The 25,168-nt window shown below is 37.6% G+C and overlaps 1 protein-coding gene across 2 annotated transcripts in view; it reads left to right on the forward strand.

The window, feature by feature from the left end:
• LOC103026874 (CUB and sushi domain-containing protein 1) overlaps nucleotides 1-25,168 on the forward strand; it is a 602,854-nt gene that overhangs the window by 303,955 nt on the left and 273,731 nt on the right. For both annotated transcript variants that reach the window (XM_049481560.1, XM_049481561.1), the window contains exons 4-5: nucleotides 5,396-5,590; nucleotides 6,740-6,947. In XM_049481560.1, the coding sequence (XP_049337517.1) occupies nucleotides 5,396-5,590; nucleotides 6,740-6,947 (403 nt within the window). The remainder of the gene's footprint in view (nucleotides 1-5,395; nucleotides 5,591-6,739; nucleotides 6,948-25,168) is intronic.

A 25,168-nucleotide genomic window follows, 5' to 3' on the forward strand; every position in this document is an offset into this window, starting at 1 on the left:
TGCTCACTGCTATCTCACACCAACTGCATTCTCCTTGCATTTTTAAAATAGAAATAGAGCTTCTGAATATATCTACACTGATATGTATAGTGATCTGGAAATGAGGTGAGTTCAGGTAGATTGCAGGTGCATTGCTTTTTGATTATCTTGGCAACATAGAAAACACAGGTGCGCCACTGACCGAATACAACCTAGACAGACAGACATCAACAGTCAGATGTTCATTGCTATCTTGCTAAAGGTGCTTAACACTCAAGGACGTGCAGCAGCACAAACCCAACTTTAACATCCACAATAAGCAGAATACTACTTAAATAACTTTGCGTGAACAAGCATCTCAGTTTCCTCTGATGAGAAGCGCAGAAACACTGTGCTGTTACAATAGCAATCCCCCAAAGTCAAAAGCCAAAAGCACACCAGGCTTTTAAAGGAAATTATGTGCAAGTGACACGCTGATTGATTTATTTAACGTTACACCCAAAACAAACACAACTATGGTTAATAGAATTAAGAGAATTAATACATGCCTTTTGCACGTTTAAGGTGTACTTTTCCCTTCGTTATGATAGCAAAGACACACTGATGCTCTAAATCGAGCAACACGGTGAACGGTTGAAGGCTCGTCTATAGATCACTCTAAATAATGATCTTTACACCCTTAAAAATGTCATTTGTAATTTCTTAAAATGCATTTAAGAAAATTGATTGTTGCATCAGAATGTATGTGTTTTATAAAGTAGCCACTGTCATCAATTGCTGAGTTTTGTGACAAGTTTGCAATGAAGCTCTCCTTTTTCACCATCTTAACTTTTCTTACCAGCATAGGAGCATTTACAGTATCTCCAAGAATATTTTAGATTTTCCTTATCTCATCTTGTTCTCCACAGTTCTCTGACCTACTGCAATTTCTAGCTAACATTTTACACTGAAAATGTTTGGTCATCACTTACTTTTACTTTTTCTAGTCTATGATTTCAGGGCTTAGGGTGTCTAAACTTTTGCACAAGCTTTTTGCACACCCATGATTTAGGTTTTACCTTTTTTTCTTTTAGGATTTGCTGTAAATATTGTGTTTTATGTTTCATTTGCTACCAGCGACTGTTTATTACTATATATAATAGAATCTACCATTTGTCCAAAGGTGCCCCAATGCAATCCCGTGTATAAAAGACGATGGATAGATATGATAGATGTGAATCCAAGAGGATCATCTTTTAACTCTAATTGCTGAAGCTGGGAAATGTCAGCCCTCCTGGTTTATGGCTTTAGGTTTTCCCTGGAGCTCCGAAACTTTGTAACATCTTCCCACGTTCCCGGCATTGATCTTCCTGATGAAAGTGTCTTAATATAGATGTATCGTAGCTTGTAAATATGCTAGGGGAGGTGTTGACTCTCACGGTTTAAAAATCTAAACAAGGAATGAACAAAGAATGCACTGGGGAGAACAGGCATTAGCATAAATTCAGGGGCAGGAAGACGTGCATTCCTGAAGGGTGGAGGACTGGACTGGTCAATATTTCATTAGCATTTTAGTAAAATATATATATATATATTAATATATGATTGCTGTCCAATGAAAAACAAGTATCTCTAAAAAAGCTACTTTACAGGCACTTTTTCAGGTCTTATTATTTGCTTAATAAAGCCTTAATAAGGCATTTGTAAATGATTTATTCACTACTTATTATGCTTTATTCTGTGTATTTAGTGTTATTGGTGCTTAATCAGGGGGTCTGTTATGTGGAAATTATTTATAATGGCTGTATTAGCTCTTATAGTGTTATTTGCATTTTTATTGTATTATGTCAAAGTTAGTTTTAGCTTAATTTTAACTATTTTTTGTTACATTAACCTTATTTAAAATCCTATTTTGATCTTAATTTCTTATCAAATAAACCAAGTTTTATTATAATTATTATTCTTTGTTTTATTATAATTCTATTTTTATTTTTTTAAATCTATTTTTATATCTTATTTACGGTTATTTTGAAACAATGAAATTTAGCTATTATTTTCTTTGTCATGTCAGTCCTTGTTATTGTAAATGAAATGATTAATAATGGCTTCATTAGTTCTTATAGAGCACAATAAACAGTTATTATAGTTAGCACCCTGTTAAGCAGATTAGATTATTAAGCATTATTAACTATGAGCTAATTCTACATGTTATTAGTGTTATTATAATTGGCAGCAGTTTGATCTACAGTATGTGAGTTTGGTAAGGTTATGGCTGTGCTGGAGTTTATTAAGAGTTAATAAGGGGTTAATAAGTCACTAATAGACCAAGATGTGAACCATATTCTAAAGTGAGGTTCTGTTCATCACTAATTAGAGACTAAAAAGAACTGAATAAATGTTTAATCAATCACAGACCCCTAATTAAGCACCAATAACACTGAATACACAGAATAAAGCCTAATAATAAGTAGTGAATTAATAATTTACAAATGTGTAATTAAGGCTTTATTAAGCACCTAATTTGTGTTCCTTATAATAAAGTGTTACCCTATATATATAATGGAATAGTAATGGTGCTAAAGTTGATAGTTGTTAGTCCGGTGAGTGTAGTATGACTGTAGTTATGAGTGCACGGCAAAAAAAAAAAAAAAAAAAAAAAAAGACTGTTAGCCGGGTGTAAGATAGCAATGAACATCGAGACATGCCTCGCCCAGGGTGTAAGTAAGGGCCCATAGGCTGAGATTGATATTTGAGATACAGGAGGTAATGCTTTAATCTGTGTTTAAAGCCGTTTTAGAGACATCACACAGTAACGCGACTGGATTTCTGCTGTCTTCTGTCAGTCTTGCATCTCAAATACCATGTTTAGTCAATTACAAGCTGGAAGTTTGAAGAACATGCGAGCTGGCAAAATGATCCCTACCTCCTCCCAGCACTCGTTAGACAGACGAGTCCCCAAGACTGATTTGCCTTCCGGGGAATTCTGCCTTTGACACAGTTGTTTCCAGCATCCAGCAATGCTCTTTGACACAGCCCTGGGGAACAGTCTGCCAGAGAAGCACACAGCACATCCAGAACATCCGCGGCGTGCAGCACACACTGACCTCACTTTTCATCTCACACTGACTGCACAGAGGTTAGCATTGTGATTTAGGAACGGTACAGTAACCTACTTCACCCAGATATGACTGCTGAATATTTTATTGCAGGTCGTGTTCTCAGATTATTAGAAAACTACACATTTTAGAGTGCACGGTCATGGTTAAAATCGCCATATTTAATTCTACTGTATATATAATTAAATATGAGAAAATAAGCATTCAATACGCTGCTGATTTTAAAAGTTCTTCCACCTACAAATAAGAACGGAGCCTGTTTAATTGTAAGAGATAAAGAATAAAGAATAAGAAATAGTCATAGGAAAAGAACTGAGCATGTGTGCAGAACATAAATCCATCTCACTATAAGATGCACTTAAACTCCTTTCAAATTCAATGTAAAAAACAGTTCATTTCATAGCTACAGAACAGCACCAGTGAGCTGGAATTCACTACAGGAAACTCTATCACTAAATCATTTTAAACATTTAATATCTGACCACCTTCAGACAGCCTGTACCTGTTTTATATATCTTAATTTTTTCTTCTCTTAGTTCTTTATTTTCTTTTTATATATTTCCTTATTTTCTTTTTTATGTATTTCCTTATTATTATTATTATTATTATTATTATTATTATTATTATTATTATTATTATTATTATTATTATTATTATTATTTTATTATTATTATTTTTTTCATTTATTTATTTGTGTTTTTATTGTATTGTGTAAAAGTTAGTTTTAGCTTATTGTCACGTCTGGTGCTGTTAGCTCCTCTGTCCCTTCCACACCAAGCTCTAACGGAGGTTCTCAGGTCAACAACTACACTACCCAGAATGCACCACCCGCTGACATCACGCACTCACCTGATCACGTGACACCTCACCTGCTTCCTCCAGGAAGTCCCGAATACTGATTACTGGTGCTATAAAGGGGCACGCCAAACAGACTACCACGCCGCGTATTGTAGGTTCTCCTCTTTACAAAGCGTTACTTTATCTCTTGTCTCAGTTTATCTCGTGTATGACCTTGCTTTTTGTTTTCTCGACGCCGATTATTGCCTTTGCCTCTGATACTGGATTATTTGTGTATTACCTGGACTGTGTTTTCACTACTGCCTCTTGGATTACCTCTGATATTGGATTTCTCGTGTATGAACTCTGGACTGGTTATCGTTTATGGTATGGTTTTGTCTTCATTGCTCTGTTTACTGGTGATCACCCATATTTCTGTATCGACTACGATTACATCTGTTTATTGTTTTAATAAACTTTATATACTTTTATCAGTATCTGCACGTGTCTGCCATTCTGTACAAACCATGACACTTATATTTAACAAATTTTTGTTACATTCACCTTATTTAAAATCTTCTTTTGATCTTAATTTCTTATCCATTAAAATAAGTTTTATTATAATTATTATTCTTTTTTTCATTCTAATTCTATTTTTATTTTTTATTTACTGTTATTTTTAAATAATTAAATTTAGCTATTATTTTCTGTCATGTCAGTCCTTGTTTTTTAGTAAATGCTCGGCTACGTTGTAAATTTGGGTTGCCTTCAATGTACATCCGAGTTAAAATAAAGGTTGATTGATTGATTGATTGATATTAGAAAAAAATATTGTTGAAATTTAAGTTGAATTATTCTATCATACAAGTCCTTATTTGATCTGATTGTAAATCTTTTTTTTTTTTTATTGGTATATGTTATAGTTATTATTAATATTAATTCCAGTAGTAGCTTTTTTCCAAAGGTGGTGTCCTTTGAAAATGTTTTTTAAAGATTAAGAAAGATTTATAAAAAATGTAAGCGCTTATTATTGAATGTTTAGAATTTAAATATATATTTACACAAAATATAAGATATCTTTTCAAAAATGATTAAACTAGAGTGTTTATGAGTTGAAATCATAAGAATATTGATGAGATAGTTCATTACATGGCTTATTAATTATTACAGTAGTAGCTTTTTTTTTATAGGGAATGTTATTTGAGAAAACAAAGAGCCGCTCGTCTCCCGTGTCTCGGCTGAGAGTATTGGAGTATCGGAGGCTCAGATGTTAGAACTTCATATAAATTCTCATGGAAGCTGAAATCTCCAGAGAGAGTGTTTTTTTCAGGCTGTGTATGAAGATGAAAAGAGACTCTGATCTGACCTGAAGAAGTGAGTGAGTGAGTGAGTGTGAGGTAGAACACGGCGATGAACAAACCTGAGCGAGTGAATGGCACGTCTCACGCTCGCGTCCGTCCCTTCGCTCACGCGTTCACGTGTTCACACGTTCACACGTTCACGTATCTTTTTTTCTTTTCTTTTCCTCTGTTTTGTGTTTTCAGTGCTGCCGAGTCACACGTGTGGAAATCCCGGCCTCATACCCCGAGGGATTATTCACGGGACGAGGTACAACATCGGGGACAAAATCCGCTACAGCTGCGTGATGGGATATATCCTGGAGGGTCACGCGGTGCTCACGTGCATCGTGAGTCCTGGGAGTGGTGCATCATGGGACTTCCCAGCACCATTTTGTAGAGGTAAGGTATTTATATTATACAAATAATATAAATAAATATGAATCACTGGGTGATGTATGGGTTTAGAGGCGGGGCAGGAGGGAGAGCTGAGCTGAGCTGATTGGCTGAGCTGCAGCAGCAGCAGCAGTGTGCCTCTGATAGCGAGATGTAAAACGCAGATGATTGGACATCAGCAGGGGGCCAGTATTATTAATTGACTGATTTGCATATTGTGATGCGTTAGTGTAACAAAGAATCAACAGCACACAGAAACATCATCCTCACCTATAGCACAGTAAGTTTAACCTGTGGGGGCGCTGCAGAGGCAGAAATTACAACAATAAAAGTGTTTTTTAAAGATTAAGAAAGAGGAATGTTTTATTACTTCTAAAGAAAACATTTAATCTACTAATCCAAAAAATATGGTTTAGGGATCAGAGGTTTAGGGTTTAACACTGCTAGAATTAAAGTAGAAATACCGAAGGTAAAAAAGAAGTAGAAGTCATCCTCAAGTCAAGTCAAGACCTCAACTTGAGTAAAATAATGTACCTTTATTATAATAATTATTATGCAACAAATAATGGATTATTAAAATAATTGGCAACTAAATTGATAATGGAATAGTTGGGTCTACTTTATTATACACATTAAACTAGCGTCTTAAGAAGAACAAGTATGATTATTCCAGTTAATCACAAAATATTGTAGTGATAGGACTTGTCGTGAGTGGTCCAGCGGTCTAAAGCGCTGACACTATGATCGGGAGATGGCTGGTTTGAATCCCGGTCATGCAGCTTGCCATCAGCTGCTGGAGCCACGAATAAACACAGTTAGTCTTGCTCTCTCTGGGTGGGTACAGTACAGTAGATGGCGTTCTTTCCCCTCATCACTCCTAGGGTGATGTGGATCAATCAGCACAAGGCTGTGCGTCTGTGAGCTGATGTATCAGAACCGAGTCGCTGCGCTTTCCTCCAAGCGTAAGCACTGTGATGTAATGCTACTCGGCAATGCTACAGCATCAGCAGAAGCTCAAAAAGAGGCAGAGTCTGATTCACGTGTGTCGGAGGAGGCGTGTACTATAGTGTACTATAATGTAGTGCAAAATAACGTCCGTCTGTAGGATTCTAAGGGTTAATATGTCTTTTTTTCTTTCTTTTTTGTTCGGGTCAGCTGAAGGAGCATGTGGGGGGACGTTAAGAGGGACGACAGGGACGATATCCAGCCCTCATTTCCCCTCGGAGTACGAGAACAATGCAGACTGCACGTGGAGCATTCTGGCGGAGCCTGGAGACACCATCGCCTTGGTCTTCACAGACTTCCAGCTGGAGGACAGATATGACTTTCTAGAAATCAGTGGCACAGAAGCCCCTTCAATATGGTGAGTAAACAGGCCGTGACCGTGTATGCGAGCAGCACGCCGCTATCTGTCCTGATCTCAGGTGCTGCGCTTTAAAAGAGGAGTGTAATCAGTCTGAAAGGAGGGCTGTGGATAATGAAGCAGGGCGAATGAATAGCTCGATGCTGTTCCAGAATCATCTGCTAATCAGAGGCAGAGGCAGGAACGAGGGGCTAATCCCGCTCATATAGCCGTAGAGTCTGAGACAGCGAGGCCGAGCTCGGCTCGCGTGCTTCAGGAAGGTAATGTTCAACCTAATGTTCCCTTCTAGACCCTCCAGCGAAAATGAAGTGGCATCTCAATTGATTCCACTGATGGCTTTGAAAACACCCTGCTCCATTCCCCTGGCGCATTCGACCGAGCGCCGTAACGTCAAACACACACAGAGTGTTCACAACCTTCACAGATTCCATAACGATTCATCTGCTTCTTTATATCAGCTGTTTGTTTCTGTTTTCTAATATTTTATGATTGCAATTCATAATGCATAATAAGCATGGCTTTAACACGGCTTTAAAGCCTGTAATGCACTGTAAACGAAGCTCTCTCCATGTTTTACTCTGCCTCATACAGACAACCTAGCAACGATGCAGCGCTTACAAACCAAATACAAACCAAATGAAATGTCATTAAACACCACTGGGGGACGCTGGATCCCTAATTAAATAAATTCCACGTAAAAACCCAATACTAATGCACTTGTCAAAAAATGATGTTTTTTCTTGGGCCAATCAAAACATAGGTTTAAATAATAAGCCTACTGTAGTAAGCCAATTGAGGTGTGTGTACTAGTCGTTCTTACCTGTAAACAGAACAGTACATTACAATATATTTCTAATACATTAGATTATATTGTATTTAGTGAACACTTTTATCCACCTCCAACAAAGTAAATTGTTGATCAGGGCCTTAAAGAGAAAAGAAGAAAGAAATGAGGTTAGAAGTAGTTAGTTTGTTAGATGTGGTTTAAAAGCATATAAGCATAACAGATTAAAAGTAAATGTTTTTTTCTATAAAATAAAGGAAATATCTAATAACACACATTATTTTCCAAGGTGCTGAAGATAAGCAGCAGATTAATTGTAAATTGTAGGATTGTAGGAAGTTCATTTATTACCAAATACAAAAATGTTTTATCAAAAAAAAAAAAAAAACATTTATCAGAATTTGTTTTTCTTTTTTCAGAGGTTTCTATTCTATTCTATTCTATTCTATTCTATTCTATTCTATTATATATTTATATTTATATATTTTTTATCCTTCACACTCCTTTTCTCTCTGTAAGTTTCGTAATGACAAGTAAATTGTGAGAGCCACCATAGTGAGCGCGAGAGAGAGAAGGAGTGAGAGTGAGAGTGAGACTGTGAGAAGATTCTGGCTGAACTCCATTAACTTCACGCTCGGCGAATAAACACGTCCTCTCTCGTGATGTAGGGGGCATCGTGGAGGCAGTACGGTCGATTTGGCGAACTCAGTGAAAGCCTGTCACAGTTTATTTTTTTATTTTTTGCCTTCTATTTCTTCTTCTCTGTTTCTCGCTCTTCTCCAAAACACAAGAAACTCGAGATACAGTGCAGGAGTAGCATTTTTATCAGTTTCTTTCCCCCATATTTAAGCTGCGAATACAAATCTGGAGGGATGAATCTGCCCGGCTGGTCGGCAGGCGTAATTTTCAGAATTTGATATGGTTTATTACTAAAGGAGGATCCTGAACTCTGCTGTTTTCTCCTGAAGTTTTAGCCACAGGCCTCTGAGCAGGTGGAAGATCTATTGTTTCAATAGAAAATAGAAAACATAGCACAGAAGCAGCACCATGGATGCACTGACACTGATTTTCAGAAAGTAAAATCTGATCCCAAATAAAAATGAATAGGCAACTAACATATAAAGCTCTGGAAAAAAATTAGACCACTGAAAAACGATGAGTTTTGAGGAGGATAGAATATAATCAAGAGGAAGATGGAAGATCGCAAGCCATCAAACCACCAAGCTAAACTGCTTGAATTTTTGCACCAGGAGTAAAGCAGCATAAAGTTATCCAAAAGCAGTGTGTAAGACTGATGGAGGAGGAGAACATGATGCCAAGATGCATGAAAAAAAAAACTGTGATTAAAAACAAGGGTAGTTGCACCACTCCGCCTCTTTTTGAACTGCTGCTGATGCTGTAGCATTGCCGAGTAGCATCCCCTCACAGCGCTATCGCTCGGAGGAAAGCGCAGCGACTCGGTTCTGATACATCAGCTCACAGATACAGCCTTGTGCTGATTGATCTACATCACCCTATCAGTGAAGAGGGGAAAGAGCGCCATCTACTGTACTGTACCCACCCAGAGAGAGCAGAGAACAAGACCAGTTGTGCTCTCTCAGGACTCTGGCAGCTGATGGCAAACTGTATGACCGGGATTTGAATCAGAGCTTTAGACCGCTGGACCACTCAGAGACCCTTATCTCAAGCTCTTAAATGGATGGTAACGATTAAAGTTTATCAGAATTTTATATTTTCTGTTATGGTTATTTAAAGTCATACAATGCATCAAAGGACTTTGCAGACAGAAAGAAAGGTTCAAATTAAAGAAGACATACAAGCGAACGCAACAGATGCACAAAAGATAAAAATCAAAATATTAAACTATTTGAGAAAAAGACTGATTAAAATAATTGCTTTGGATAAATAGTATGGTCGATTTGACGAATTCAGTGAAGGCCTGTAATATTTAATTTCTTTTTTTTTGTCTTTTATTCTTTGTTTTCTTTTTTTCCCCCAAGCAACAGAGCAGGAATCTCATCTTTTTTTAACAACTTTTAAATTTATCAGTTTCTTTTCCCCTTATTTAAAGCTTCTTCTCCCCCTACAGTTGCAGAGTGTAATAAATGTAATAAAATGTGTTTTTCTTTCTCGTTTTCTGGCTTTCCCAGACATATTCGGTCTCTTTCCAGTTTGTAAAGAATGAACCAGTAGTCCTTGTAGAACTGTTAGAACTAAAGGTCGGAAAGCAGGTCGCAGTTCTCGCGAGCGTTGGTCGCGGCCGCCTCGGAAAACTTACAGAGTCTGGTTTGAGCTCAGAGGAGCTCCGGCACAGACAGGAGAGCACCACTATTCCTCCTATTACACCTCAATGCAGCGCTGCAGTGAGTTTCAAGCTGTACTTTTACTTCTTTAAAAAGATAAAAAATCAAGGAAATCCTACCTAGTGGGGCTTTAAGCTGCACACTGATTTTCCGGGATGAATCTGCACTGCTGGTCGACAGGCATCATTTTCTGAGTGTGATATCCTGAACTCTGCTGCTTTATCCTGAAGTTTCAGCCACAGGTCTCGGAGCAGGTGGAGGCGTGGAGGGGCTGAGGAGTCTGCAGTGTAAGTTAACAGCTATTGAGAGAGAGGGAGCCGTTTGAGCGTCTGAATGCGGTTGAATGAGATCCGCTGGAAGGCAGTGTCTGGGACGTGGCCTGAGCGAAGCCTAAGCTCCACTGAGCATTGGTGTCAAATGTAAATCAGATCTGAGTAAAATCAATCTGGTGTCCTGCTGCCTCTCATGTTCTCTGCGTGAATGATCCATCTGGGCCCTGAGCGGCATAAATACGGAGCGAGGCTCTTCCCCCAGAAAAAAAACGCCATTTCAGCTCCACTGAAGGAAGCTGCCAGGCCTCAGTTGCTCATTAACTGGCGATAAGTTGATGTAAGATTGGGTTACGCTGCTGGTAGCCTGGTCTCAAAAGCTCTTGGATGGTCTCAGATGGTCTCAGATGGTCTCAGATGGCGACGTCGATTTGTTTCCATTTTAATTAAAGTGTTTAGAGAGATTGCCCTACAATCATATGGACTAAAATTTCAATTTGTGGACAGATGAATGCTTTCGCCATGCCACTTGTAAATTCTGCCCACTATAAAAGAGATTTAACTGAATTATATTACTTTATATAACACTACAGGAGATCATAAAAAGGTAACGTTCTGTTACACATGTGCTGCATTTTAAGTTTTTATCTGTTCATAAGTTCATAAGTCATAAGCTAGCAAAGAATACAATGGGCCCTGTTTTAGCAAACTATTAGTCAAACAGTCATTTGTGCATTGCACAGCTCGATTTAGGGCACAACAAAAACGCCTTGTGTGGCTTAAAACATGCAAAAGGCTTAAAAAAAAACAAATTAAGTGGTAACACTTTACTTGGATGGTCCATTTGATGGCCTCTTTGATGCTCAACTGACTTTCAACTAACATTCAACTACATGTCTATTAAATGCAAATGAACTAAAAGGTGAAAGTAAATGATTCTCTATTGAATTGAACCCTACATTCAACTCTAATCCAAACGCTTATCTTAATATTTTAGGATTGGGTTTAGGGTTAGATTTTAAGTTAAGGTTAAGGTTAGGGTAAGGGTTAGGTGTAGGGTTAGATTTTATGGTTGATTAAGGGTTAAGCTTAGGGTTAGGTGTAGGGTTAGATTTTAGGGTTGATTAAGGGTTAAGGTTAGGGTTAAGTGTAGGGTTAGATTTTAGGGTTGATTAAGGGTTAAGGTTAGGGTTAGGTGTAGGGTTAGAGTTTAGGGTTGATTAAGGGTTAAGGTTAGGGTTAGGTGTAGGGTTTGATTTTAGGGTTGATTAAGGGTTAAGGTTAGGAGTAGGTGTAGGGTTTGATTTTAGGGTTGATTAAGGGTTAAGGTTAGGGTTAGGTGTAGGGTTTGATTTTATGGTTGATTAAGGGTTAAGGTTAGGGTTAGGCGTAGGGTTTGATTTTATGGTTGATTAAGGGTTAAGGTTAGGGTTAGGTGTAGGGTTTGATTTTAGGGTTGATTAAGGGTTAAGGTTAGGGTTAGGCGTAGGGTTTGATTTTATGGTTGATTAAGGGTTAAGGTTAGGGTTAGGTGTAGGGTTAGATTCTATTTTAAATCATTTACACTCAACATAGGGTTAAGTTAAATTTAATGGACATTCAATTCAGTGTTAGTTGAATGTCAGTTGAGCATCAACAAGGCCATAAAATGGACCATCCAAGTAAAGTGTTACCAATTAAGTAACTAAGTTTAGGCTTAACGTGAAATAAACAAATCAGTATGTTAGTCATCATTCCTTTTAAGAGCTAGATGAGCATTGTGACGTGCCTTGCGCAGAATGTAAGATTGGTCCCAATATCTTGGATTTCTTTCATTATTTTAGTTAATACAATAAATAGTGTCTTACCCATAATCGATTCACCTCTAAAGAAGCAAACTTTTTTTTTTTTACATTTGTTATTTACCTATTTTTTTTTTACATTGACTTCTATTGGAACTTAAGAAGTTTTTTTTTTTTTTTTCATTTTTTATTTTTTTAAATAAACTAATAAAAGATAATTCTTATTATTTCCACATTACGGAAATGTTAACATATTAAGGTTTCTAGATGAACTGCATGTGCTCATGTTGACAGCCCCAGTATATCCATATTTACCTTCATATTTAAGTTTCTTATTAACCTTCTTATTTGCACCCACGTCACTTTTTCACACAAATATTGTTTTCTGTGGAAGTGGATTTTTGCTTGATCACAACTCCAAACAAGCGAACAGTGGAAACGTGAACTGTCTCGGGGCTCTGAGGACCGTTTTGAAACCACTGATCTGTGGAATCACTCAAAAAACCATCTGTAGCACCTGGAGCTTCAGGAATTCCCGCTGTGCTCAAACAGGCGTTTGGAGGAAGGTGTGGTGAAGATGGATTCAGCAGCTCGTCTGCCTTTGGCTGAAGGTTGGGATCAGACTCTCAGTCAATATCAACAGCACCCCGCTCTTCTGCTGCTGAGAAAGGGCTCAGATTATGGGCTGGATATGAATAAAATAATGTTTAAATTAATGAGTGTTTAAATGTATAGGGGTGTAGGAGTGGGTACATTTTAATTCTTACATGCATCTCACTTTTATGATGGCGTTTTAGGGCCACTCTTAAAAACAATTGACTAATCTAGCGATAATCAAGTCATAATACTATGAGAACAAAGTCATAATTTTATAAGAATAAAGTCATAGTGTTATAATAATAAATAAAGTCAAAATACAACGAGAATGTAAAGCCATAATATCATGAGAATACAGACCCAATATTATGAGAATACAGTCATAATATTATGACTTTAATCTCATAATATTATGACTTTATTCTCACTAGATTTAAGTTGTAACAGTACAATAATAAATTCATAATATTATGAGAACAAAGATATAATATTACAAGAATATAGTTGTAATATTACAACTTTAATCTCATAAAATTATGACAAGTCGTAATATTACAAGAATATATATGTAGCATTACGAATATAAAGACATAATATTATGAGAGTATAGTCTTATATTCTTGACTTTAATAAAGACTTTAATCTCATAATATTATGACTTTTTTCTCTCTAGATTAAAGTTGTAAAATTAAAAAATTAAAGACTATGATAATAAAAACAATATTATGAGAATAAGGTTGTAATATTATGAGTCTAAAGACGAAATATTAAGACATTACATATGTAAGAGAATCCTATCCCAAGCCATAATATTACGAGAATAAATACATAATATTGCAACAATACAGTTGTAATATTACTACTTTAATCTCACATTATTACGACTTTGTTCTCTCTGTAATAATTATAAGAATATAGTTGTAATATTACGAGATTAAAGACGTAATTTTAACATATTAAAGACGTAAGAGAATAATATTAATACATTAATCTGATAATAATATGAATTCATTTTTTCTAGAATAAACACTATTATAAGTAATATTACACGATTAAAGATGCAATATTATGAGAATAAAGTTGTAATATTATGAGATTAAAGATGTAATATTAAGACATTAAAGATGTAAGTGAATCACATCCCTTGTGTTGAGTCAAACTAGTCTATGACATCCCTAAAACTATGCCTCGTTCCATTCGAACCCTCTGAGCAGGTCATGTGCTGAATCACGGGGAAGATGATAAAGCTCTTTTTGTGATTTTGATTGAACTGATGAAAGGATTTCAGACTGGCCTGCTGGGAAAGAAATAGAGGAAGAAGAATCTGCTATCTCATTACATTTCTCAAACCTTATCAAAAGCCCTAGACACACTTCAGAAGCCCTTGTCTGTCTGGGCTCAGTTCTGGATTGGGAAGTGCTCTTTTCCATCATTCATAGTGAGCTTTAATTGATTGAATCTCAAAAAATATTACAAAATCTGCAGTCTCATTAAAAACTCCCATTAAAAACTCGGCATGCTTTTTATTTACTTTATTTACTTCATTTAGTCTGTCAGTAACTCAACACATTGCAAAATTCTCATTTAAAAAGCATTACAACTTCCTGAGATAAACAAAACATATAATATTATAATAATAATAATCAGCCACAGCATTAAAACCAGCTCTGTATATACAGTACATTACACTGCTCAGCCAGAACATTATAACCCGCTTCTTTTTTCAGCTTCTCTTGTAGCTGGTTTTATATATATATATATATATATATATATATATATTACATATTTGAATTTATTATGGGTCACCAAAGATACTTTACTTTAAAAAAAAACAAGGCATCATTCAACGAGTAATTTTACTTTTTAATTTTATTTAATAAGTTGTAAAAAAATACTAAGGGGGTACAAAAAAAACAATCTGTAGTGCAAATGTCATACTCATCCCATTAAAAAAACGACCTGAATTTTATTATTTTAATGTTAATGAAGATACTCAAAATCGATACTCAAAATGCCTCTGAATGTCATGGAGGAAAGAGGCAGAGGGAGGAGAAGGGAGGTGAACGGAGGCAGAAGGTGGAGGGAGCAGGAGGAAGGTGGAGAGAGGCAGAGGGAGGTAAAGGGAGGTGGAGGGAGGTGAAAGGAAGATGAACAGAGGCAGAGGGAGGTATAAGGAAGCAGAGGGAGATGAAGGGAGGTGGAGAGAAGTGAAGAGAGGTGAAGGGAGGTGGAGGGAGGTAGAAGAAAGCGGAGAGAGGAGGAAAGAGGTGCAGGGAGGCAGATGGAGGTGAGGAGAGGCAGAGGAAGGTGGAGGAAGAGGTGTACAGGGAGGTAAAGGGAATGGGAGCAAGGTGGAGGGAGGTAAAGGGAGGCAGAGGGAGGTGAAGAGAGGTGGAGAGAGGTAAAGGGAGGGGGAGGGAGGTGAAAGGAAGATGAATGGAGGTGGAAACTGAAGGAAGATGTAGAAAGGTGGAGGAAAGTGAAGAAAGACAGCGGGAGGAAGAGGTGTAGAGGGAGGTGAAGGGAATGGGAGGAAGTCAGAGGTAGGTGGAGAAAGTCAGAGGGAGGTGGAGGGAGGCGGAAGGAAGATGAACAGAGGCAGAGGGAGGTATAAGGAAGCAGAGGGAGATGAAGGGAGGTGGAGAGAAGTGAAGAGAGGTGAAGGGAGGTGGAGGGAGGTAGAAGAAAGCGGAGAGAGGAGGAAAGAGGTGCAGGGAGGCAGATGGAGGTGAGGAGAGGCAGAGGAAGGTGGAGGAAGAGGTGTACAGGGAGGTAAAGGGAATGGGAGGAAGGTGGAGGGAGGTAAAGGGAGGCAGAGGGAGGTGAAGAGAGGTGGAGAGAGGTAAAGGGAGGGGGAGGGAGGTGAAAGGAAGATGAATGGAGGTGGAAACTGAAGGAAGATGTAGAAAGGTGGAGGAAAGTGAAGAAAGACAGCGGGAGGAAGAGGTGTAGAGGGAGGTGAAGGGAATGGGAGGAAGGCAGAGGTAGGTGGAGAGAGTCAGAGGGAGGTGGAGGGAGGTAAAGGTAGGTGGAGAGAGGCGGAAGGAGGCAGCGGGAGGTGGAGGAAGGAAGCTGTGCTGCAGTAAATTCATTTGGAACTTTAGAAAAGCTATTTTGTAAATGGCAGGCTGTTGCCACTGGAGTAAACCTGCATGGTGATGCTCCTCAGTTGTCTTCCTCCTCGACAGGAAATGTATTGTTTAAAGGCCCAGAAGCGTCGAGGAAAATCAGCTGCGGGGAAATCGATGCTCAATAGCGCAGGAGCTCAGAGAAACCAGAGGAGAACGTTGTGACAATTCATGCTGCTGACGCTTCATAGTGGTTTCAATTTCCCTCACCACCACTGCCCTGATAGAAACTGCCTTTACCAACAAAACCTATACCCCACAACAGTGATATGTCAAAGATATATAAAAGCAATAGAGCTCTAAAAATATATAAATATATCAAAGCATCACAATACTGTATTTAGTTGGTAACACTTTTAAAATAAGGTTACGTTAATTAACAGCACTTACAACAGAATGTCTCAACTAATTATTAATACATTATTAATACATTATTAATACATTATTAATCAGAACCACTGTCTCAAAATTTAGTAAAGTTTAATAATGTCCAAATTTCTTTCAGTTTCTAATCATTAATTGGGATGGGGAAATTTATCTTTATTTTAGTGGTTCTTAAGTGTTTTATATCTTTAACACAAGTTAATATACATGAACGTCTCATTTTTAAAAATGTAAATATACGCAGTGCTGAAAAAATATTGATGCCAAAAATGTTTTAATGTTTGCTAAAGAAACCATAATCTGCTTTTATTAGAGAGTTTTAGAGTTTTATTTATTCCAACTGAGAATATCCTTTAAATTAGAATTTATGTTTTTTTTTTATTATTATTTTAGATAATGGGATTTATTTATTTTTTTATAATTTTTTTTATCGCTTCAGACTTTTTTTTTGTAGGAAATCAAAAATGGTTCTTGCATGACTTCACTTTAAAACTTTTTTTTTTAATGGCTGTAGACTAAAAAAAAATGGAAACACACAGTACAAACAATACACTAAATAATACACACCGGGTGTTCATGCTACGTTAAGTGTAAATATTTAAATATTGCCTGAAGTTTTTCTCAGCGCTGTGTTTTTTAGACTGCATAAAGATTAGAAATGTCCACAGGCTCAGTGGTAAAAAAAAAACATTTGCTGGTCAACAAAACAAAAAGAGCATTATCGTTTTTGCGGATCATACTCTAAACAACATCATTATCATTAACTTCAATCACTCTTTTTGCCGCTTTGCTAATGTTTTGCGGTGTTAAAGCCAGACGCCCGTCTGCAGCGCTTCTTATTGTGGGAGCCATTAGTCTGCTGGTGCCCTGGAGTTAGGGACGTTGATGGAGATTGGGTTGGACGCAGTGGAATGAGACTCTGGTGGGGAGATTGATGGCTGACAGGTGGTCAGGTTCTGAAGTCCCGTGTTTAGAGCGTTGGGGAGGAAGCTTGGCGATTGATTTTCGCCGAGCGGTTTTCCGGCACGCGGGTCTCGCGGACAGACGCCCGGCGAACTGTCATGTCGGGTTTTGTCACTCTGCCGAGAATTAAGGACATCCTTTTTATCGGTGTCACATTGCGTAGCATGATAGATATGTTCATGTCATCACTGAAGCTTTGTGTCGGCCCTGTATGTGGACCCTGTCCACACACACACGTGTGGTGTTTGAGGGATCTATAAAGCATTATAGATGCTTTAAAACAATTCATAATGCTTTATAATTATAACACTTGACCTAAGCCTTTCTTACTACACATTGTTGTTTATAATCTCAAACATAAAACATTTTTATACCACAGTATAAAGCTTAATATCACAAAGCGATTATAATATATTCTTATTTGCTGTTCTTAACATCAGACCGGTCAGACCTGTTTCATAAAGCTTAATTGGCATGATAGATATGTTCATGTCATCACTGAAGCTTTGTGTCGGCCCTGTATGTGGACCCTGTCCACACACACACTTACAAACGTGTGGTGTTTGAGTTATCTATAAAGCATTATAAATGCATTCACAAAGCTTTATAAACAATTCATAATGCTTTATAATTATAACACTTGACATAAGCCTTTCTTCTTTCTTTTTTACACATTATTGTGGTAGCACTTTATTTGAATTACATCTCTATAAGACTCTATAAACATACTCATAACACAGTATAATGCATTCATAAGGCATTGTAAACATGGCTATACATATGTATACAAATGTTTAATTCATTATAGCCATGTTTATTATGCATCATGAACTGTGATTATAATGCATTAATAGCTGTGCTTATAAGATGTTATACATTAAAAGCAAGAAACTCTGCTTGCAGACTGTATCATGACTAAAAAAGCTTCCAATTTATAAACACACCCTAAATAATCCTAAAAAATATATTTCTAACCACTCATAAATTGTGCTTGTCTTGAATATAATATTAATTATAGTCAATTATAACGTATAATGTATTATAACAGGTCTTTGTGCCAGACTTTTGTTGTAGCACTAGATTATTAATGATAGAGATATACTATTTTAACCGGTAACACTTTCTATGAATGTCATCTTTATTAGACACTATAACCACATTCATAACATAATATAATGCACTCATAAGGCAATATAAACATGGCTATAATTTAAATGAATAACCCATTATAGCCATGTTTGTTAAGCATTATGACCTGTGATCACAAAGCTGTGCTTATAATATATATATATGTGTTAAAATAGTATATCTCAGCATATCATTAATAATCTAGTCAAACCATAAAAGTCTGGCACTTAGAGCGCACAAAGACCTGTTATAATACATTATAATTGACTATAATCAATATTATATTCAAGACAAGAATAATTTGAGTGGTTAAAAATATATTTATAGGATTATTGAGGGTGTGTTTATAAGTTGAAAGCTTTTTTAGTCATGATGCAGTCTGCAAGCTGGGACTGAGTTTATTGCTATTGATGTATAACATGTTATAAGCATTGTTATAAGCATAGCCATTTTTATAATGTTTATAGCCATGTTTATAATGTTTAACGAATGCATTATAGTATGTTATGAACGTGGTTATAGCGTCTAATAAAGATGACATTCATAGAAAGTGTTACCACATTTTTAAAATGATTTTCATCTGATTATAGAGAAAGTGCAGACTCATAGACTCCAGCTCTCTTCAAAATCAGATCAAAATCTGATCCGTGGACTTCATTCTGGACAACTTTCTCAACGCTCCGTGCCAGCAGTCATCACCAGGTCCAGATGGGCTTGTTCTCATGACCTCACCGAGTCTTCTGCTGGAGCCTAAATGAATTTTGCAGCAACCTCTGAATAAAATAAAGGCTTTTTCCCCTTTGAAGGCTTTACAGCTCTTTAGTTATTCATTAGGTTCTTTATTTAAGGCTTCCCTCAATGTTATTATGTGTATCTGAGACTCGTCTGCTGCTACCGGCTGTCATCTCAACATTTGTTCAAAGGAATTAAAACAGCCGTCGGGGAGAAGCCGTGATCACGTACCTGTGCGGTCAGGCCGTGGTGTCTGATGGTATCTGTTGGGATCGGGGCTGTGCGTCGACGGGCAGAGCATGTTCTATGTTTCAAAAGACCTTAAACTGTCTTCTCGAGTCCCGTTGGATCCAAAAGGAAAGTCAGATGTCAGCTGGATGTGGAAATAAAGTAGTTCAGGCCGCAGCTGAAGAGAAAAATCACTTAAATCTGAGACGAGACGAGACTTTTTAAAAAGTAATGCGGAGTTATCTACGTCAAACTGACGCCTGCCGCTGCGGCTGTGGGCTTTTATTAGAAGAAACCTAATAGAAGACGTGCATCTACAATACAGATAGGAACACTAAGCAAGCGGATTCCAAGAAAATGTCTCGTTATCCGCTTATATTACCTTATCAACTGTGCTTAATATACACAAATTTACGGCCATGATGCACACAAACAGTTCTATAATGCTGCTGCAGTTTTAACCCTTGTGTGGTGTTCATATTTTTGTTACTCGTTTACTTTGTTACTTGTATTTAATTCAGCAAAATTAAGCAATTTTACATTAAAATGCTTTACACATGCTTGCTTCACCTAAATTACAAGCAATATAAACAGCTTACATGGTTAATATTTGCCCTTTACCTTTCTTATGTTACATTTCTTTCAAAAAGTGCTACTCTTTTTTTATTCGTTTTTTTAATAAAATGTAAAAGAAAATGAATTAAACTCAAGTTTATTAGCCCTTGGCCAAACATACTGTATGTAATATAAATGTGTGTGTGTGTGTGTGTGGGGGGGGGGGGGGGGTGTACAGTTTGTGTTTATCGAAAATGTGTTTTGATATATGTTTTTCACAAAAAATGAGGCAATGCGGTGTTCGGGTCTGTGGGACCCGTTTTCATTTTTCATCAAATGATACTAAAAAAATATTTTTTCTAACTCAAACTCATTGGCATTGCCTCATTTTTTGTGGAAAACATATATCAAAACACAGTTTCCAAAGTTATCCAAAAGCAGCGTGTAAGACTGGTGGAGGAGAACATGATGCCAAGAACATGATGCATGAAAACGGTAATTAAAAACCAGGGTTATTCCACCAAATATTGATTTCTGAACTCCTAAAACTTTATGAATATAAACTTTTTTTCTTTGCATAATTATTTTTGTGTGTTTGGTTGACGCTCTAATACAGAGACACTTACATTTCATCATTTACATGCATATATTTGTCTTAAAACAACAAACAACGAGCCCTTTCATTGCAGCAGTTGTAGTAGATATAGGTATAGGTACAGTAGAAAGCTCACAGGGAGAAAAAATAATGCTGACTTGATTTTTAAGTCTTCTGGGTGCATAAACCCAGACAAATGTTCACAAGTGAAAAAAAAAAAAATCAATAAAGTGTACAAAAGATACGGTAGGATATGGGTTGTTAAAATCTAGGCTCATAAAAAATGAAACAGTCTAGGAGGTTTCTTATCTCTGTGGAGCCGGAGCTTAGCTTAATGTGGGCATCTGCAAATGGAGCGCAGTTTCTCAGTCTTGCACGGAGGGGGGGTGGGGGGTGGTGTAGAATGATGAAAAGATTATGCCTTTGCTTTTTAACGCTGATTACATTGCGAGGAGTAATAACCCTTACTGACATCTTTAAAATGCACCTTACATAAGTGCTCCATGTAGAAATATGTGTGTGAGCTTTTGTATATATTATATATTTATTCATACGCATTGTAAGTACTGTTTTAAATAAGCTACTGTGCTGTTTAATTTATTTATTATTCATTATACGTAATTATTTTTTGAGTGATATAAAGTGAAAGCATGGTATAAGACGTGTAAGCTGAACAGTGAACAGTAGTGAAGGAAATGTGTATCTATACTGAAGTATTTCCATTTTTGGTGTCCATTTAAGTTTAATATACTTTTATTTATCATAATTTATTTGATATCTCAAGTTAAAATATCTTATTTAACACTCCCCTTCATTATTCAAAATCTATGGCCGCCTCTCCGCTGCCTTCTGCACGCCAATGGAAATAACAGCTCCATAAAAACCTCTTTAGAAGGCTGCAATAAAAAAAATGATGGACAGCTAACTCTGGTTGTTGATTGGCTTAATAAAAAAGCGACTGACGTCATAAAGCAGTTGTGTGATTGGCTTGTCCTTCACCCTTTGCTTACGCCCACTGGTTCTCCGGCCTGCACTAGCACTACAGTTCTGACCTCTGGTGTTCAAACAATGTAACTGCATGATGTTTTATAGTAACAGCACATGTACGGGGTCACATCAATGCCAAAAGTCGGGGGCGAAAAAAAAAAACCAGCGTGTTTTAACATTTTGCGTGTGTAAATTAACTTCTCGTGAGTACAAATGTGAAACTAGCGAGCGTCAAGTGTAATGCAAATTACCTGCGGCTGCTGGAGTCAGGATCACCTTCCTCAGTGAGTGCTATTGGCTGATATCTCCAGGGTTTGTGATAGCCGGAGGAGGGCAGAGAAAGAAGGAAAGAAGGACAGCAGGAGAGTTAGCTAGCTGGCTATGCTAACATCCAAACAACCTGAACTGAAACTAAACCCGGGCTAACAGCGCCGGAAAGCCGGAGAGCTGGAGAATGGGCTGTTTGGATGTTAGCATAGCCAGCTAGCTAACTCTCCTGCTGTCCTTCTTTCTCCACGCCCTCCTCCTCCGGCTCTTGTAGGTAGGCGGTCCGTCACAAACCCTGGAGATATCAGCCAATAGCGTTCGCTGAGTGAGGAGACCCTGACCCCGCCCCCAAACTGTCAAAACCACCCCTACTTTACACTTTAGCCACAGGTAATTTGCGTGGCAAGCGAGGAGAACTGTGAATTCGAGAGGAAAAAAAAAAACAACCAAGAGGAGAAAAATGAAGCTTGAGAGCGATATTCTGTTCAGCGTGCACACAATTCTCCTTTTTTTTTTTGCTCGTGAGCTTTACATTTGTGCTCACAAGAAGTTAATTTACACACAAAATGTTAAAACACTTTGGTTATTTTTTTTTTTTTTCACCTTTTCACATTTTTTGAGCCTCCAACTTTTGACATTGACGTGATGGATGATGGATGGTACGTGGAATGGATGTTTCCCGCGATGCACTTTGTCAAATTTATACAAGAAACACGATGCATCGTTTCTCTACACCCCTACAGTTGGTACAGCGCCTCAGAAACGTCCACTTTTTCTGTGATTTTAGATCAAATCTGAAACTTAAGGTGGGCTTCTCTTCCTTTTCTTCGGTTTTGTTTCCTCTGTGCTGTTTCCACTCGTGTGTGCAGCGGCATCTTCAAACAGATTGAGCTCACTGCCACAGGTTTACTGTCTCCGCAGCCCGACTCTCGTAAAAGTGCACCTTTTTTTTTTTTTTTTTGGTGCTCTCCCAGCTCCTCTGCCTCCTCTTCAGCATGGACTGCGTTTCATGCTCCGCTGAACTTCACTTTCCTGAAAAGAAATGGAGAGGCCTCCAACAGCACCCTCCGTTAATTGCGAGTCACTGTGGCTTAATGCCAAACTCCTCTTTTCTCTCCCTCCGCCTCGGCCGTCCGCCGCGGATAGCGTGGATAACTGCTGAATAATCTGACTCTTTGTGGTCATTGGTATAAATTACTCAAAGCGCTGGGAGTGAGCATCGGCCCTGTTTGTTAATTTTCCATGAAACGAGGACGCTCCTTGGAAATGACGGGGTCTTAAGAAAAACGTGAGTGAGTAATAATGCATGCTAAATACTCAGCGTGATGAATTGAAATGTTCAGTAAAACAGATGTGCTCTAAAGATGCGTGCTGAAATTGAATTATTCATCGAGTCGGCTCGCCCTCGGTTGAGCTAATATCTGCATTTGAATACCTAAAAAATAAAAAATAAAAAATCATCAGGAGATTGGCACGAATCCTTTGTACTTTTGTGTGATGGATTATCCAGAGTAAAGCTGTCAAATATATGATCACACATTTATTATACTTAGTATTGGCAGTCCTTTTCATAATAAGAACCCTACAAGAACACTACAATTTGGAAATTTACAGTACAGTAAAGTTTGGACACATCTTCTCATTCAATGTTTTTCCTTATTTCTTTATTTAATGTGTTTTCTACATGTTAGATTAATATTAAATACAGAAAAACAATTAAGGGACACATATAGACTTATGTTGTCACGTCTTTGCCCTGTTTCCTGTCTGTTCTCATGTCTCTGTGTGTTATCCCCACGTGACCCGTGCTCCTCTGTGTCTCTTCCCCAGTACTTTTCCATTCACCTGTGTGTAATTTGTAGCTCCGCCCCCTAGCCCCAGGTGTTTCTACTTCCCCTGTGTGTTCCTGTCTATTTATAGCCGTGTGTTTCACTCTGTATTTGTCGGTCTTTGCACTAACCCCTGTTGTTTGTCATTCCCGCGTTTGCTTCATTTCTCGTTCTCTTGTTTATAGCCTCTGTTTATCGTGCCTTGTTTATCTTTTGTTCATCCTTTGTTATTTTCTAGTTCCTTGTTTATGTTCCTAGTTATGTTTAGTTCATTGTCTTGTTTTAGTTCTTCTTTTATTAGCCTCCCTCTTTGTTTATTATTATTATCTCTAGTTTGTTTTGGTTTATTTCTTTGTTTCGTGTTTATTTGTTTCTTTGTTATTTATTTAATAAATCGCATTACCTACTTTTACGTCCGCCTCAACGTCTTCCTGCCTGGCACATCCTGACATATGGAGTAAACAATAAAAAAATAAATTTGGTGATTTTTTTTTTTTTTTAGGAAGCAATAGCTGATTAGCCACAATAGAGATTGCTAACAGCTAACTGGAGAAATTTTATAAGAATAATATATAAGACCAGTTGCTAGTTTTGGCAGCACGGGCAGTGTGCCAAATCCTGCGGGAAAAGGAAATCCGCATCTCCATAAAAGCTACAGTACCTGCTGGTGTTGATCCACTGTGTTTTATTATCAAGTCTAAAGTCAGTGCAGTTTTGTTTTCCTGGAAAATCTTACAGCACTTCATGCTGCTTCCCTCTGCTGATGATTTTAATGGAGATGCAGATTTCATTTTCCAGCAGGACTTGGCACACTGCCCACACTGCACCAAAAGTACCAATTGGTATTTTATATAATATTCTAACTGACTTTTTTGTGGTATAATTGGCTGTAAGATATAATCAACACTTAAAATAGATCACTCTGTGTGTGATACATCTATATAATATATTAATTTCACTTTTTCAACTGAATTACTGAAATAAAGTAACTTTTCTCAGATGCAACTTCTGGTTCTGATTAACCCTTTTAACCAAAGCATCTACTCCAGCTAATCAGCTGGCCAATTAACAAGCTGAGTTAGCGTCCTGAGCTGAAGGTAGTAGTAGTGTGTTAGAGCAGGAACTCACTCATGCAGAGGTTCTCCAACTGGTCCTCCAGGCTCTCAGATGGTCTGTAGCCCCTGTAGTGCAGTGAGAGACGGGACTTAGCAGAAACGTTGTCCATCTGGAGAGCCCTGAGGACCCACTTCAGGACCACCGCTCCAGTTCCACTCTGCATTATGCCTGCGCGGTTGTTTACATCACCCATGACTTGTGACATTTTAGTTTCTACCTGCGAATAAAAGATTCAGCAGTTGAAGCGCAACATCTGTTCCATCGGTCAGAGCTTGACAGGCACCTGAAGGGAAAAAAATAAAAAATAAAATAAATAAATATAGAAAAATAAAGAAAGAGAAACTGTGCAAAGAAAAGAAGTAAAAAGGAAAAAACATCACAGGAGTCTAGTTCCCAATCCAGAGCTGCCGTTATATTTTGTTGGATCGCCTTGTGGGTGAAAGGCAGTCGCAGGCTGAGCTCGTATCACACGACGCGAGATTTACACACCTGAGGTTCCAGCAGGATGTGAGGGGAAGTTTCAATAGGCATCCTCGAATGAAAGAGTGGCAATAAAAATAAAAAGAAAAGGAAAC

This window comes from Astyanax mexicanus, chromosome 7, assembly GCF_023375975.1.
Source record: "Astyanax mexicanus isolate ESR-SI-001 chromosome 7, AstMex3_surface, whole genome shotgun sequence".
Lineage (NCBI taxonomy): Eukaryota > Metazoa > Chordata > Actinopteri > Characiformes > Acestrorhamphidae > Astyanax > Astyanax mexicanus.